Source organism: Odontomachus brunneus, unplaced genomic scaffold (genome assembly GCF_010583005.1).
Source record: "Odontomachus brunneus isolate Ranch 3 - 2012 unplaced genomic scaffold, Obru_v1 Obru_scaffold_015, whole genome shotgun sequence".
Lineage (NCBI taxonomy): Eukaryota > Metazoa > Arthropoda > Insecta > Hymenoptera > Formicidae > Odontomachus > Odontomachus brunneus.
In genome coordinates, this window is record NW_022639465.1 from 2171802 (window position 1) to 2189059 (window position 17258).

At 43.8% G+C, this 17258-nt stretch overlaps 3 protein-coding genes across 9 annotated transcripts in view; 2 read left to right on the forward strand and 1 right to left on the reverse strand.

Annotated features, from left to right (window-relative positions):
* Positions 1-7246, reverse strand: part of LOC116841463 (single-stranded DNA-binding protein 3) — a 23444-nt gene extending 16198 nt beyond the window's left edge. The window contains exons 1-7 of one of the 7 annotated variants that reach the window (XM_032809427.1): positions 5775-7244; positions 3638-3710; positions 3484-3545; positions 3290-3374; positions 2947-2988; positions 2474-2560; positions 166-273 (exon numbers count right to left, since the gene is read on the reverse strand). In XM_032809427.1, coding sequence (XP_032665318.1) covers positions 166-273; positions 2474-2560; positions 2947-2988; positions 3290-3374; positions 3484-3545; positions 3638-3710; positions 5775-5830 — 513 coding nt within the window. In that variant the 5' untranslated portion in view covers positions 5831-7244. Of the gene's footprint in view, positions 1-165; positions 274-2473; positions 2561-2946; positions 2989-3289; positions 3375-3483; positions 3546-3637; positions 3711-5774 lie in introns of all 7 variants that reach the window. The other 6 variants (XM_032809425.1, XM_032809429.1, XM_032809428.1 and 3 more) reach the window with 6 other exon arrangements.
* Positions 7247-7502: 256 nt separating this feature from the next.
* Positions 7503-13763, forward strand: LOC116841464. The gene is made up of 4 exons (XM_032809433.1): positions 7503-9051; positions 11547-11669; positions 12385-12591; positions 13604-13763. The coding sequence occupies exons 1-4, from the start codon at positions 9028-9030 to the stop codon at positions 13625-13627; spliced, it is 378 nt and encodes a 125-aa protein (XP_032665324.1). The 5' UTR covers positions 7503-9027; the 3' UTR covers positions 13628-13763.
* Positions 13764-14769: 1006 nt separating this feature from the next.
* LOC116841461 (excitatory amino acid transporter 1) overlaps positions 14770-17258 on the forward strand; it is a 21593-nt gene continuing 19104 nt past the window's right edge. Inside the window, exons 1-2 of the mRNA XM_032809423.1 lie at positions 14770-15584; positions 15654-15840. The gene's annotated coding sequence lies outside the window, so the exon portion shown is untranslated. The remainder of the gene's footprint in view (positions 15585-15653; positions 15841-17258) is intronic.

Consider the following 17258-nt stretch of genomic DNA (forward strand, 5'->3'; position numbering starts at 1 on the left):
GTGAGATGGTGAACACGAGGGAAAATTTGAGACAATATCACTAGTGGTTAGTGGTATCACGAAGGTTAGTTATGTAAGTTTCAGCTGTACTATGATATGGTGCGATGACACAGCGGAACAAGTGATTCTTCATGAGTGAGAGTGTATGTGTTGAATGAAGCTTACCTGGGTGGACATCATCTGCGAGTGTGGGGGCGGGGGTGGCTGGGGGTGCTGGGGGGATGGCTGTGATGAGGGGTGTGTGGGCGGAGATGGTCGCATTGTCGAGTTGTTCTGCAACAAGCAACGCAAACGACAGACATGTAGCAACACTGCGATCCAGGCAACAGCTAGACTAGAAGGCTTGGGAATGATTGTGTTAATACTATGTCGATCAGAGTATCTTGAGAGTTACCCAGAAGTTGTAATTAAGAAAATCATTCGGATAATATCTCAGTCTGTCGTTGTACAGTTCGTTTTCGTTCTTTTCGTAATTACAACTCGTGCATGACGAAAAACTTCACTAGACTGTGAAATGAGACATACAAGAGTACAAGAAGATGCCAATCAATTGTAAAAATGTACAACATTTGTAGAACGTAAAATGACTGTCGGAAAAAGTATGATGATTCTTAAGCATTACAGGATAACTATATTAAAGAGATCTAGAGAGAAATCGCAATGCTTACATACTGTGTAGCATTTTATCTTGATCTAATCTAGAAGGGGATGGACACTTTGACAAGCGACGGATGCATGATTTTTCTCTACTTTCCCTTAATATCCAGAGATTTTTACGTATTTTTCCATTTTCTCATATAAAGTCGACGTAAATGTTATGATTATCATATATTTTTATCATATCAACGTATACATATGCGATATATTAAATATATTATTTATTATATAAAAAAGAACAGAAAAAATATTAGTAAAATACCAACGATGAAGAACACGGTTTATAGTCTCCTCCTTCTAGTTGTTTATTGTACAAAATTGTGAAATTTTATATGCATATTTATATATTATAGAATTGTATCGTTCTTTTCTAATTTTTTTCGCGTCTTAGTTAATATAAAATTTAATCAATATCGAACTAATTTCTTAAAATAAAACAAACAATTCGTGGAACTCTTGTGAGAAAAGACTAGACTACACTCTAAGCAGGCTTCCATGTTAGTTATCCCATACATTCTAAAGAATATAACTTGAGCTGACTATGTAACCCACAGTGAAATGTCAAGACATACTTTGCAAATGCAGTATCGCGAACGGCAATATATATCTGTAATACTTTTACATACCACTGTAACACGACCAGCACAAAGTAGTACACTCGTCGCAATATGCTTGTTGTATCAAAGTATTGGTGCTAAATATATTCCAACATCTATAGTCCTATTCTCTTTAGAATTTCTAGATTTGCGTTTTTTTATGCGCCAAGGAGATGAAATAGTGAAAATGGTATAAGAACGCACATACAAGTATTAGATAGAGAGCGGAAAAAAAGTAAGTACATATATACAGTATAGACAAGCATGACATAAGAACGTCTTTTGAATGTACACTTGTTTCAAAACAAATTGACTATGGCTAATGTGTACATTTATTGTATAAATAGGGATATTGAATAACGATAAAAAATTGTATATTATATATATAAACATATATATAATTCATCTTCTCTAAAGTAAAAATATATATATATTTCTTTTTTTTACGGAAATATTACTCTGTACTCCTTCCTTTTTATGTAAAATGTTTCAGGAATTGTTATAACAATTATATCTTTCAGTAATATTTAAGCGAATAACGTAAGCTTTATTTGTTTATCTGTACTTCCTATTTCCACTTGATCTCTATCATATCAAGTAAAACAAACTTCCTCTTTATCCCTATTGTACTAGATGACTGTTAATAACCAAATTAGCACAGTAGTAACGGATCCCATTCATGATTTACAGATAAAGTTAGTCTTGATTGTAAGTCAACTTCTGTATTGTGCTTTGAATCAAGTGTAAGTTTTAATAAACAAAGACTATGCATGACAATGAACATATACATGTACTAGATTACATGACTATGTATATGATACATGACTATGTATATGATACATGACTATGTATATATACATATAAATGTACTAGATTAATATGTAAGAGACTAGTTTGTTTCATTTAAAGCGTTTATTTTAATTTCCTTTTCCCGAAAGTTCTAATGTTTCTCGTGCAATCTACTATAAAAAAATTCTAAAAAAAATATAATTTCGATAAACCATTATAATAAATCAAATTAATTTTAATCAATTTTCCAGCTCATTGAAAACTAGAATAGATCCTAAGATTGAATTTTGCAAAGGCAATTTTTCTTTTTATTTGAAATCAAAATCAAAATATTAGTAACCCTTTCTTTCACTGTGTACTCTGCAACTATAGATTGAGGAAAATGAATGGTATTGAAACATTTCAGTATTATGAAATGAATAGAGACTCACAGGGAAGAAAGCAGGAGGCATAGGACCACCAGGCATTCCATCATTTGGTGCCATTTGACCGATTGGAGATGGTGCCGGTCCAGCATTCTGTAAATAATTTTTATTTTCTGTAGTTCGTGACAACCCTCTCACTTTCTTTTAAAAAAAGAAAGCTTTATTAATGAATATATTATGCTATCCAAATATATAAGAATAATTGAAACTCTCTATGCGTTTTAAATTCCACTAGTTATTATGTAATACTAATATGTTAATATGCGTTAATATATTACACAAGAAGAAAGATTAATATATGCACAAAGGTCGGCACAATAACCTTAACACGTAGTGACTACGATTTTCAAACGTATACGCATAAATAAATGTACAGTCAAAAATCGTAGTCACTACGTATTAAGGCTATTATGCCGCTCTCTGTACGTATGTTTAACTTAAGCTTTATACATCAATTGAGCATAAATCTGTCGACGTACGTGGGCAATGCCATTGACGTTGTAAGCACTGTTCACAAATCCCTGGAAACAGAACATTTTACATAATATCCAAGGTTTCAAGACAGTCAACGAAGGACTGAATGGCAGGTGTCAGTGCGTAAGTGTCAATGACAAATTCCGAAATGCAGCAGCATACGTAAATATATACCAAACGTCAGTGACATAGCTTGACGGAGATCCAAAGTTGGCTGTCTGATACACGTCTACAGGAGCTGAATTTTAGATTTTGTCGCCGATACTCATTGTATACTTATGCACTAACGCATAAGTTACAAGCGATTAGTGCCTTTACTAATCCATTACGTATCTCAAATCTACTTACGTAATCATGAAAAGCTTTGGCCTCGCTGCTATGTTCACAAGTGTCTCTTCTTTCAGGTGCTGCACAGTACAAGTCCCAAAACACACTGAAATTATTTCGAAATTATCTTACATCACACGAACCTCTCGATAACAGATACGATATCTTTACGAAAATATGCACCTGTTGGCTGATATGACACCGGCAATACTTACCACCACCAAGAGTGTAAAAATCCAGGTGGTTCACCAAGTGTAATATTTTTCTCCCATCGAATCTGCACAGTCGAAAGTTATATTATAGCAAACGGCGCTTCAAAATAATAATAATACGATACAAATGTCAATTGTTGCAATGTAAAATTATTACCTCTGAGAGAAAGGTCTGTGCTGCTTTCTGGGCACCTACATGCAATAAGTATTCATACACATAAAGAGCCAACCTGAAAAATAAAGCAATCGCATCAGCCGCGCTGCAAATCAAAGGCTACTAAAGAGAAATTTTTTAGGGGATAGAATAAAATGAACTTGGAGACAATGAAAGGCGCGAAATGATAGGCGAATTACGCGAATAGCAATCGGTATTCCTCGGCATATTTTCATCGTTCCTCTTAGAAAGCCCGCACTTAATTCGAGACCGCCTTTACGTCGCATTTCCTTACGGGATCGTCCGTTAAACGTAAAGTTAATGCCTACTTTCCCCGCGTAGGCAGCAACGCGGTAATAATGCATCCAGCGAACACATTGCTCACGACGACGAGACCGGCTTCGCCGCCGAAACGATACAAACATGGCGCAGAATTACGTCGACGATCCGCGAATCGGAGCGCGTATTCTGGGTGAACTGATAGCGCGCGCGGATCAATCGCCTTTACGTGAAAGCGGGTTACGCGCCACGAATCCCGGGTAAACACAACTTCCTCTCGCCAGTCGATTTCATCTCCATCGCAGAGATTTTTTAGACTCAAACATCTTTGAATTCTTTGACGCTCCTTTCTCAATCGCTATCTCAAACATCCTTCGAATTTTTTCATTGTTTACATTGTAGCCAATTAGCCGTACTATGACACGTGAACAGGCTGACAATCGATTGCATTGATAGATCAGTAGAATCGTTAATTTTCGATTTATACATTCACTAGAACAACTATTATTCAAAGAGAAAAGCGCGGTTGCTGCGACAATTAATTGTATCAGCGATTTTGACGAATTAACTTCGTTTAGAGATCTCACCCCAAGTAGAAACGGTATAAAGAAAAATGCAGCTAGAAGCATGCTATTTTCGAGTACACTTTCTATACTTTTTACAATTTTTTCCTTTCCGTCAAGTCCGCATTAGACGAATGTTTCTCATTTTACATAATGGACAGGACAGAGTCGAGCGGTGCAGACGAAAGGAACAGACCTCGTACACAGAGATCAACTTGTTATGTCGCGGATGCAGAAAAGTGTGAAACGACAGGAACTGCATCGGCGATCGCGGCGCTTCGAAGCGATTTCAAATTACCGAATGGCTACTCCGATCGAGGTCACTTGCCAGCTAATTAACTATAGCTCAACTTTCTAAGGGAGATCGCGGGAGATCGGCCAAACTAATCCCCTCGTTTCCAACGTCGCCTTACCTTACATTTTTTAAGTGTACTCGCGCGAAGCCCGTTTCGCGCCATTACGACGGCCTGTATCCGTCGCGCATAGTACTACGCACAACTGGGCGTCATGTTTGAATATCATAACTATGGGTTACTCTGATGCAACTTTCGTGCGACCTTACGTGTGCGCGCGTCAAGAATCGTATGGAGCTCTGACTTCATAAGGATTACGGCAGATACGATACGCCTAGCGTAGGTATGTCCGTTCACCGAGAGTCGAGATTCGGAACGACGCGATCGCGCTCATGACGGCATCATCTCGCAGGGCTCGCGAGTCCGCGTAAATTTTACCTGACGCGCGCGTCGACTTTACCGCGCGCGCGGACGATCGAGCCTTTCGTGTGTCAAGACTCGAATCGATCGACAGGGGGAGGGGAAGAATAGCGAGAGGAGCGCGGAGGAAAGAGGGGCACCCGTGACGTTTGCAAAACGGGGAAAAGAGATGGACGAAAGAACACAAATCGACGGCTCATCGGTAAACTGGATTAACCCGACGAACCGGGTTCTCCAGTCGCGATGTACATACGCGCGGATACATGCTCCAAGCAAAAAGAATCGATGAGTGGCGGCGGCGGCGACGGTGGCAGTGGCGGCGGCGGCGACGGTGGCAGTGGCGGCGGCAGCGGCGAGGGGGAGAGATCCGCAGATGTGGAAGGAGTGTGAGCCGGGGGAGAACGTGGGGAAAAAGGGGGAGGGAGGAGAGTCAGGAGGATGCACGAGAAAAATGGAGTTACTGGGCGATCAATGGCCGGCCGGAATTTTCATGACGGCTCGCCGATTCTTCCTTCCCGTTGTCCCCCTCGGCCACTGTCACCCCGCCGCCCTTTCCCCACGTCGCACATTACGCACGATACGTACTTTTCTCTCGCTTGCGAGTCCGAGGGCACCGACGACCCTTTCCCTTTCGCGTACATCGTCGTCGTGATGGCCAGTCAGTTCTTCCAGTGTAAACACAAGCGCGTCGCCAAGTTTGTGCGCGCTGGACAGCGGTGAGTGAAAAGAACGGCGGATCGAGTACTGCGAGTGTATATATGTGTGTGCACGCGCGTAGCTGTGTGCGTGCGTTCACTGTGCTCTCTCTCGCTCGCTCGCTCTCTTTCTCTCTCACTGTCTCACTTTGTCCCTAGAGCGACGGTGTCTTTTCAACGTGCTGCTAGTCGCTCGGCTGTCGACGACGTGCGACTCGTGTCGAACGAAATACGAACGTACACTCCACCGAGAAAGGTGCGCACACTTCGGCGCGCTCGCGCGTGCGCTCTCTCTCTCTCTCTCTGTCTTTCCGTCTCTTCCTCCGCTTCTCTCTCCTTTAGCTCGCCGCTTTCTCTCTCTCTCCCTCTGCTTCTGTCCGTCTCATTCACTCACTCTCTCGCAGTCACTAGCTCTATTTCACTCGAACTCTGCTTCGCTCACTGCGTGCTGTAAGGAGTCACGGGAAGTGAGTTTTATCTCTTTCTTTTTTTCTCTCTCTCCCTCTCACCCCACCGGTCCTATCCGTTCACTCGCACGAGACGAAGGTCTTCTCCGCCCCGCTTTCGTCGCGTCGCGTCACAACCGTGGCGAAGTAGCCGCTTCTGCTGCTGTTGCGCGGTACTAGGACGACACCGTGTGACGTACTGTGGTGTCGTCGTTGTCGTCGATTCAGGTGCGTTGCTGAACACGTCCCAACGTCGTCGTCGTCGTCGCCACCGTCGCTCTCATGATTTCTTTTTTCACCGCGCTCCCACTTCATGCGATCATCGTCATTTTCCGGGATACCGTAACTCCGCGTCCTCCTCCTCCTCCTCCTCCTGGTCGTAGCTTACGCTCCCTATTGTCTCCGATCACTGCAACACCGCACCGCGTCGCTTCGTTCTCCGTCGACCTCTCACTTCTCTCTTCACTTTTCGTCGCTCACTTTATCCCGGACGCTCACTCGCTGGTCGCTGTCGTCGATTCGTTTTGCCTCGCCTCTTCAACGCGCCGCCCATCACAGCAACGTAAACGAACCGTATTGATAACGACGCGGCCCCGAATTAGTTTCAATCGCGCGTCCCGGTCGCCGCTTAACGCCGCGGTTCTCTCTCGTATTCGACAACTTTCGGCTTTTGTCGCGCGTGCTGCCCGAGAGCGTCTCGCGGCAACACGAGAACGGTGGTATCACTGTTTTGCGGTGTATGTGGCACGTAACGTGTGTATGTGATTCGCGCTATCACGACACACGTAACCAGCAACGTGCACGTACGCAAGCGCGCGTATATGCACACCCAAGCAGCAGCAGCGGTGAGATAGAGAGGACTGAGGAAGAAGGGAGGAATTTACCGCTCGTGTAAACACGAACAAGTTCGGAAGTGTGACTCGTAGGAGTTCGCACGCGCTGCAGACTACACGCAGATGAGTCGACGGTGGATACATACGTGCCTCTTTCTATCTTCCTTCTTCGTTACATTTTGTCTCACTTGTTCACGGCTGCTACTCACCGCGCTTCTCCTTGTCTCTCTCGTTCTGGCTCGCAATATCGATGCGCTATCTTCATCTCTCAAGCGGACTGGGAGTGGTGCGCGCGCATCGCTGTTTGTTATGTCAGGACCGTACGAGCACGAGCGAGAAAGCGAGCTCTGGGGCCCTCTCTGCTGTTTGTCTTAAGAACGCGATGTTTTCCTATCGATATGAGCGAATCGATGTTATCGCGGCGCACGGATAAAATAGGACGCAAATTTAAAAAAAGGGGGATTCTTTATACGAAAATTTCTTGTAAAACTCCTCTGTTAAATGCCCGTGAATTTCTCGTCAATCTACCGTTCCATTGGCTCCTTCTCGATAGTGCAACGCACATCAAAAATAAACACTTGTGACGTATCTGGGAGACGAAGAATTTTCGAAATATTATAATGAGACCAGCAACGATCGTTGTTTGCAACTCGGGCAGCAGTGCGGCTGCACAGCATATATCTGAGCTCGACGAAAGATCGATTGACCTGCGTTCGTACCTGCGTTCAGTCGCACAACAAGTCCGGACGACCAGATCCTTCGTTAAATACCGAAGGGAATAATGATCCTCGATCCTTGCATATTTTTCTCTTTGTGCAAATGTCTTGGCCTGAAGTTATTTTTCTCTTTGTGCAAATGTCTTGGCCTGAAGTTATGCTACCGGGAAATACTTGGAGTCAAAAGATTCCGAAGTCACCGCGAAAGAACTGTAAACAATAGGCGAACGTCGTGAAGCGCGCTGATCGCGTTTGCGGAAAATAATCACGATTTCTCGAATCGCCGATTGCATGTCCCACGGCCAGCTGATAACACGCGCTGTTTGCACGCGTCTGACGCCGTTTGCACGACGACGAGAAAACGCGGCATTCGACTGCGCTCGACACGTTACTTCTTCGCGCAAACGTGTAATTACGATACGCTCATTTCTCAGCCGATCTTGCCTTATTAATCTCAGGCTTGTCATTAGTAACAGCAACAATGCAACAAATCGCCGCAGCGCGCAAGTCCTAGACGGATTCTTCCGCAATTATCCCGACCGCGAAAGTCTTTCATCGTTGCGGACGCCGTTACGGAAATCGAACATTTTCTGCGGCCGGCGATATTACGGCAGCAAATCTCGGTTGCATGCTATGCGGAATCGTAGTGAAAAACGCGCTGTTATTGGGATAGGTCGATATTACGAATTGCAAAAGCACAGACGTAAAACAAGCGAGAAATTATGTGCAACACGTTGCGGCGGCACATCGTTGAATAAAGGACTAAGGCGCCGTAAAGGATGCGCAGGGCGGCGGGAGAGGCGAGGTAAGAACGGCGCGTTAGAGTCCGGCTTTTGGCACAGCACTGACTGTATCGCGGCGTCTGATTGGACAGCGACGGCGATGCACACACCGTTGAAGTAGCCGCTATCGGCGTGCGTATGTCGACAACCGTGCAAGCGAGAGAGGAAGCGAAAGAGCCGACGGGTGAAGAGAGCAGGGTCCGATTATGTCCGAGCGCCGGCGGACACGTCCGACGTGAAATAGCCGACAATTGACGCGATAGAGAGTTTGGGAAGAGGAGCGACAGGCGAGAGGAGACACGCTGTTCTCTCGGCTGTACCGCTTCCCCTTTTTCAATTTTATCGACGTCGCTATGCGAAAACTAGATGAGAGAAAGAGAGAACCGATTGGTAATTCTTCCTTCCTTCTATCCATCCTTCCTTCCTTCCTTCCTTCCTTCCTTCCTTCCTTCCTTCCTTCCTTCCTTCCTTCCTTTTCTCCCTCCCTCTCCCCTTCCTTCCTTCCTTCCTCTTTCTTCATTTTGTCTTTCTTCTGTCGCTTGATCACGAGACAAACGACGGCACGAAACAAATCGCGCGCCAATTGCCCGTCACCGGGAAATTAATCGACACCCGTGACATACCTTGGGATTACGAACGTTTAGATTGTGCTACATTGTTTCGAGAAGCTATATTCTCCTGCGATTGTCACTTCTCATGCGGGTGTATCTTCCGACGTATGCGATTCGACAAGACTACCGTCGCGGAGAGATGCGTTTCTCTCTGCTGCGTATGAGACGTAGTTTCGAACGTGGGAAAAGATTCTTCTCTCGCTTGCTTATGTTCCAAAGATTTCTCTCTGCTTTTGTGCACGGCGCAAAGAGGATATTACGCAGCAGAGGGCATGGTACTTCACTTCTAACGAGTTCTCGTCTGTTCTGTGAAGCAGATACAAGCTTCCAGTCCCGCGAATCGTGGGGCTGATTTCGCACGCGGATCAAGTACAAGACAAGCAAACGCGTGCTTTTGTCACTCGAAATGCATCTTTTTGTGAATATCACGAGAGTCTTATCGAAACTTAAGCCGCGTTACATTAGAAACGTTTCTAACACATCGTTAGTCTTCACTCGTAGCTACCTGTAACACCTATGCAACATCGTATTTTGCTTTCTTTTACTCGCGTTAACCTGCATGGTGACAATGGCCCGTATGAGTTCTCTTTTCAACGATAAATGAGTCTCTAAAAGAGGCTTAGGAGCCACCTGATTGGCTGAGAAGCTATATTTAAGGCACTTTTATCGGTAAAAGTGGGTTCAGAATATGGGCCATTGTCTCTGTCTCTCTGGTTATTTTACTTGGATTCAGACCTTTCTTAACGGCCCTTTCACCAAGGTATCAAAAGGCACGTTTCTTAAAAGAAATCGCAGATCCGAATGTGTTAACTTGACGACGGTTAAGTCGGAACTTTTGCATGGTGACATGTGGTCTGTTCTTTCGCCTGTACTGCTGCACTGGTACAATAAGTTAGAGTGAGACAAATATATATTTATAGGGATATGTCAAGAGAGATTGAAATCTTTATAAAATTATTGAATCTACAAATATCTTATTTAATGCGAACCATATCTCAAGCCATATTTTAGCTTGTAACACATGAGTTCGTGCCAGACAGTTTAATATACTATTCTATAAATATAAGACATACCTGATCACCACGGAATTCCCATCCATCAAATAGTTTGTCTGAAAGAGCAAGAAACTGTCTTGCATTATCAACAAATTCTTCCCACGTAATGGTACCTGGGCCATCCATTATTTGCAGAAAAAACTGAAAAGGAAATCCAATTATTGTACCAGTGCAGCAGTGCAGGCAAAAGAACAGACTTAGTGTATCTTCCCGAGTGACATTAAAACCTGATAATGTGCCTACGTTCTGTTTCTTGTCTTCTGTCTTTTTCTGGCTTAAAGCTTAAAGTTTGAGTCAGAGAGAGAAAGAGATAAAGAAAAAGAAACAAGAAGCAAAGAACATATTATAGATCAAGCTTAAGGGTCTGTTTTCTATTGTTGAACTGGCTATACTACATTAAGATATATTTAAACGCATTGTCCGACAACATTCGGACCTAATGTTTTGGAACTTGTACTTCGGTACCTTGATTGAAAGGGCTAACGAGTAAAGCCTGAAAGATAAGTAAAATATATACATATATATATATAGAGAGAGAGAGAGAGATAGAGAACTGGCCACACTAGTTCTCTTATTTTTCTTCCACCGAGTCTTATCTGTGTATACGTCTCTTTTCGTTCCATTCAGCTTTCAAATAGTATTCAATAGTATTCAGAAAAGGATTAAGTGCGAACACAACCTTTCTCTGCGCCAGCCAAACCAGAAATGTAACTCTTACGTACATGGAAATAAAAGGTTATATCGATAAATTGACACTTGGGGTTGATCGAGCACATTTGTCAAATTTCAAGAATTTTTTTTTTACTTTAGTAATTAATAAATAATAAAATTAGTATGGCAAAATCATAAGAGAAAGTAAGCTAAAAACAAAGGTTATGTGTTAATTACACAGGCCGACATGAATTTTTATCTAGAAACGGCAATACGTGATTCCGAAGGCTTTTGGCCATCCAAAATCCTTTTTGGTAAAATCAAATCCGCAACCCATCCAATTGCAGTCGATTGCTGCATCGGTCCCAAAGATCGCCTTATGGACATAACCTTTTTATTTCAGCGTTTTTTGCAAGAATTTTGGACATGTATTTTCTGATGTCGTTAATGAGTGCTACGGCGATGGATCACAGAAACCTTAAAATATGAACTTTCTCAATTCTTTCAATATTTCAATTAATATCCTAAGGAGTTAATTCTATTGTGTAATATTGGATTTCCTTTTCAGCTTTTTCTGCAAATAATGGATGGCCCAGGTACCATTACGTGGGAAGAATTTGTTGAGAATGCAAGACAGTTTCTTGCTCTTTCAGACAAACTATCTGATGGATGGGAATTCCGTGGTGATCAGGTATGTCTTATATTTATAGAATAGTATATTAAACTGTCTGGCACGAACTCATATGTTACAAGCTAAAATATGGCTTGAGATATGGTTCGCATTAAATAAGATATTTGTAGATTCAATAATTTTATAAAGATTTTAATCTCTCTTGACATATCCCTAAATAAAATATATGAGATTTAATATTAAAATATCCAAAAAGAGAGTGAGTGATTTAAGATATAATTGGCCATAGTTACGCAAGAACGACCTAATTTACAGAATTATGATTTTAGAGTTTTCGTGTTATCAGTAAACAGTGCATATTCTACATAAAGCAAACTAGATCCCAGCTTTATAGGCGTCTATTAATTAATTAAAAAACAGTTTTTATTTTCTACTAGTTGCCGTTTTTTTTATCCATTTTTCGAGGATTAAGCTTGTCAATGAATATCCTTGAAGAGAAGGAAATCGATCATGCTTGACTTCTCGAACGATTGTAAAGAACTTTAGTGTTGTCTATACTTTTAAAATCATATATCATAAACTTTTATTTTTCGCAAAATGGACTTTATGTAGGTTGGATTATTCTTGCATAACCACAGCCAATTATATCTGAATACATGTGCCAAAATCCAGAGCGACATAAATGTATCATTTTAGCGATATACAATATCTGAGCGCGATTCAATGACAATATGTGTGGTCTTTATTTTATTGCAACAATGATATATACGCTCAGGATATTCCTGGACAAGCATACCTAGTTAGGAAAGCCGTGTGCTTCCTACCAGACGACTCTATTCTAAGGAACGGCGAAGCGACCGACGATAACGACAACAATGACGACGACATCGAGGAATTTCAAGCGAGATTTCAGGAGGATCCGTACGAAGCTCCCTCCGCGGCCGAGACGCCCTTCATTACTGAACACCATATATTGTGGTCTGTGAGTTACGGCGTCCCGATTCTTTTTTTCAACGGATGGAAATCGGGTAATTTGGCATGATGTACTAGTCGAAGTAGAAGAGGAGAAAAGAAAATTCGTTGAAAAAAATTTATCCTGAAATCAATTCTATTAATTGAAAAGAAAGTTTCGCGCAATTCCGACACCCGAAATTGTCGAAAGTAGATTCGGTCTTCGTATTCGTGATTTCCATTGAGATGATCGATCAACGGGCTAGTTAAAAGACCGACAAAAAACGTCGGTGCTACACCGTGTTTGTTTGCATTACCGCAAATATTTGGGAGGCACTCGGGCTCATTTTTCTACAAGGATAAGCGTGAGTTTGTCTTACCTGAATATCTGACAGCATATTTAGCTGCAAGTCTCTAATTCTAAACAGTGACCGGCTAATTCTAAGGTTTGTTTGTCTTTTACGAAGGTTTCGCATAGTGAGACTCGGATGACCGCATTTAATGCGAAATGTGAGACCGAAATACGCCATCTCCCTGTCAGAAATTACGGTTTCCCCGAGCTTCGCACGCCTCTCATTCGCAAAAAAAAACAATCCGCGTTCCTTGATAAAAGTATTATTCACACATGCGTGAAAAATGCATATATTATCCGCATAAATTGTCTGCGATTTTATCGAAAGATATTTGTCGAGCATGTCGACTAGAGAAAGTACGGATGGAATATTGTGGAGTTTCGCAAATCCAACCTGTGGACGTGCAGCATGCGGTCGCGGATACATTCGTGTTTCCTCGGTCGCGTTCATCGTTTATTGATTATAAACGCAGCGTGTTCGCCTATTTCAATATTCGCGCAAATATTCCGACGGCATAATTTATTTCGATAACACATTTCAACGGGGCGGAAATGAACGTAAATTTGCTCGAATGGAAATAAATATATGCATGGCATTCGAGTTAATTAGCGCCCATCTCTCTTTTTTTTTCATCAACGAAAGGAAGCAATTGTCGTGAGAGACGTCATATTTTTTCTTCTTTTTTTTTAGATTTCCCCGGCATTAATCCAGTGAGCGTGAACGAGGCTCAAACGGTCCACAGTTCCAAATTAAATTATATGGAATTATCGCAGGCAATCCACCCTATCGTCGGCACTCCGTTCCTACAATTACACCCGTGTCTGTCGCAGGAGTTGCTGCGAGGCATGCCGAACAGGTGAGGGGAAGTATTGAGTAATAATAAAATAAAGATACCAGAGATCGTGTTCGCGATATAAGAGAGAATTCGCAGCTTGGCGGAAAAGCAAAAAAAACAAAGGCAGGAACTAATCAGAATCGCTGGTAAAAAATCGCTGGTAAAAAAAAGCAGAAACTGTCGACTACCGTCTGACCACCAGAATTCTGATTGACTTCTGCCTTTCTGCCGAATTCTTCCCAAGAATCGATCGAGTACGCTTTCTTGATCGAGGACTTTGTAAATGTTGCAGCAAGAATAAACTCGTCAGTTGGCTGAGCTGCGTGGCGTCTGCGGCCCTAAATCTCAAAATACATCCGGAATACTGCAAGTTGACTTGCTGACGCGGTAGATCGTGCCGAATCATTACTACTACTACCGCAATAATAACAAACACTTCATTTTGGTGCTTCTCATCTGAGTGTGTCCGCAGTTGTACTCGTTTAAATATGTCTTTTTGCTCAGAAAAGAAAAAGATCAACGAATATTCCAACGACGATTGTGAGCGTCAGCTAAGTGGTCATTTACCGGTGATCGGTCATTCACTGTTGCCGGTGCATCTACCCCGCGTCTCGAGACCGGCTACGAACAGCTCGATCTTATCTCCGTTAGAGTATACGCGAGTGATTCCAGTCACGAATATTCGACGGGGATCGGAATAGAATCGCACAACGATGGCGACGCGGCAACGGCAGTGGCGGTGGCGGCGGTGGCGACGGCGGCGGCATGGCGTCACCGGATCTAGCATTGACCCACGTCGGCCGCGGGCCGGCTAAATTGCTCGCAATTGGGCGCGTTCTCGCGCGCGCGAAGAGACCGGAGCGTGGAAAAGAGAGCGCAATTAATGCGACGGGCAGTGCGTGCGCGCGCGCAATTAATTTGCGCAAGGACAATTTGCGCGCGTCCCCGGAATGTTTATTCCCAGCGCGTACGGTTTTTACATGGACGTACGCGTCTCCTCCGCCATCTCGCACTTGTATTCGCGTCGCACGCGTACAACAGTGTTTCTCAACCGCCGTTCACGCCGATGCGATTCGATGCCTCGCTCAATGCGCCCGGCAATAATCCCGTTATTCTCGTCCTCCTCCGTACGCCCGTCCCGTCAATGTCCGCCTCGCGGAACACGTGCCGCTGCCTTAAATTACAATAGCGAATGCACCGTGTTATTTATCTGTTGACCTCCATTTAAATCAGCCTCGCGATACTTATTGTACTTCCTCTTTCGTGTAAAAAACGCTGAGGAGCCTATCGCGCGTTATTAACGGCGGTTAAGGATGTCACTACGCGCTACTAAAGAGACAAGTGCGTTCCGGTTGAATGGAAAAGGAAATTCGGTCTGTTGCACACTCGCGAAGAAATCGATCGTAATGTTTACACGTATCTGTGTGAATTACGCGAGAGCGTATTGCTGAGATACACCGGCTTCCTCTGTTTAGTGAGCTTAGGCGATGCTCATTCAGATTGACCCCATTTCTATTAGCCCGAGCTGGAAGATTAGGCTATTGCGGATCATTAGAGAGAGAAAGAGAGAAAACGGCACAATCTTCTTTCTTCTGTGACGTTGCTTAGCGAGTATGTAATCGACCATTGCTCGCTAGAGTTTGATGTTAAATTGTACATATCTTACACCTTCGCTAGTCGTGCATATTTGTGACTTATAATTTAACCGAATCTGTTGCAAATACTTTTGACTTCTTGCACGAATAAACGATGCGACGGATGATAAGCAACGACGAGCGATAATCAGTCAAATCCACACATTGCCGGGAGCGATACAAGCTGTCTGCAAACGCGGAGGTAGGAACGACTCTAAAAATAGAAGAAAGAGAGAGACAGACGCGAAATAAATCGTGTTCTCTGTTTCAGATTCAAATTTATTGACGCCGCGAAGAGCGTTGCATCGGTCTGTGCACAGGAAGCTACTTCTCATCTTCACTCGTAAACTTCAGAGGCGGCGCGATACCCTTCGCGCGGAAGAAACTCGAGTGATCCGCCGAACAGCAGTCGCTGGCTCCACCTAAAGGCGACCGAAGCTACGCGGATGCAGCGAAAGGTATATTCCCCGTTGCCCGCGCGCTTTTCGAACCTGACTTGGCTCGAATTACATCGCGTTTGACCGCCGTGCGACTCTCAATCTCGCGTGCTCTCGCGACCGTCTTCGCACACGATGAGTCGACGTCACGTGAGTAGCCCGTCGCGTGTCGTGGACTATTTCGTCGTGCGACATAGTAGACGTTTGTGCGTATCTGAGACGAAGGGACGACAAAGAATGTGAAAGAGAGAGAGAGAGAGAGAGAGAGAGAAAGAAAGTGAGTCGTCACGCGCATCGCTGTGTTCCATAAATAGACGAATATTCGAAGGAACTGTCTCGCGCGATGTTGTATTTCTAAAATCGATACGATAAGAAGGGAGCAAGAATTTAAAGGGGGCAAAGGAAGACAGTATTGCGCTCCCTTCGATCGCATATGTCGCTCGCCAGTAACAGACGCTGTATATCACTTGAATTCCACTTGAACGGAGAAGAGACTGCCCCCCTCTTACATGTCGCCGTTAAAACATCACGATTCTTTTCTGTCCCACCAAGGTGTGATATCATTGTAATGATAACGCGAGACGAGTGAAGACACGTACAGCGCGCCACGCTCGTTATCTAAAATTCAGAAGGCGTTATATTGATCCTCACGATGTATCGCGTGGGCAGTACCTCCTTACGTCTGATTCGTTGCATTCGTCAGGTGGAAATAGAAGCGCGCAGATAAAATGCAGGGTGTCAATGAATTTACCATGGCGACGCGATCGGCAGGAGTGGGAGAGTGCGCGAGGCAAGATATGCGTGTTTTACATTCAATTTCCCTCGAATATTCGCCATGATGCCGTAAAACACCCTTCCCGCTCCCCGAAGAGGACGTCGCTCATTAATTTCGAGGCGCAGATGACAACTTTTTTTGTACGATTTCTTTTCTCATTTACAGCTTTAAAAATTCCTCGCCGTCGAGTCTACTAAATTGATTCTCCTCAGTGGATCTCGTGATAACCGGGACGGCTTTTTCTGGACGTTCTTTTTTTTTCCCCAAAGAGATCCTCCTGAACCGTCATCATGCAACAGGCCATAAAGTTCATTGCGAAAGCGTCGTGACAGTATTCGCGAGCATGACGCGGATGACACCAGATCGACGTAAGACAAAATTGAACGGAGATAACGAGAATTAAATTGAGAGATGACGATCCGCCAAGATGTACTCGCGCTACAAAAAGGCAGTACAAAAAGGTGCTCGCGAGTCCAAAGGAGAAAGGCGAGAGACCTCCGTCCAGCGGAGGAGTAATCGAGACACATGCACGTGCGGCCGAAAGCGAGACTGCCGCGCGCTCGCTCGTGAATCGTCACGATTTTTTGCCTCACACACCGGTCGCCGATTTCTCTCTCTCTCTCTCTCTCTCTCTCTCTCTCTCTCTCTCTCTCTCTCTCTCTCT

Bases quoted from the DNA above. Each gene is read 5' to 3' on its own strand.
- LOC116841464 (XM_032809433.1), top strand. From the start codon at position 9,028: ATGAGAGAAAGAGAGAACCGATTG. The intron at 9,052-11,546 runs GTAATTCTTCCT...TTTCCTTTTCAG, and splicing joins GAGAAAGAGAGAACCGATTG to CTTTTTCTGCAAATAATGGA. The intron at 11,670-12,384 runs GTATGTCTTATA...ATATACGCTCAG, and splicing joins GGGAATTCCGTGGTGATCAG to GATATTCCTGGACAAGCATA.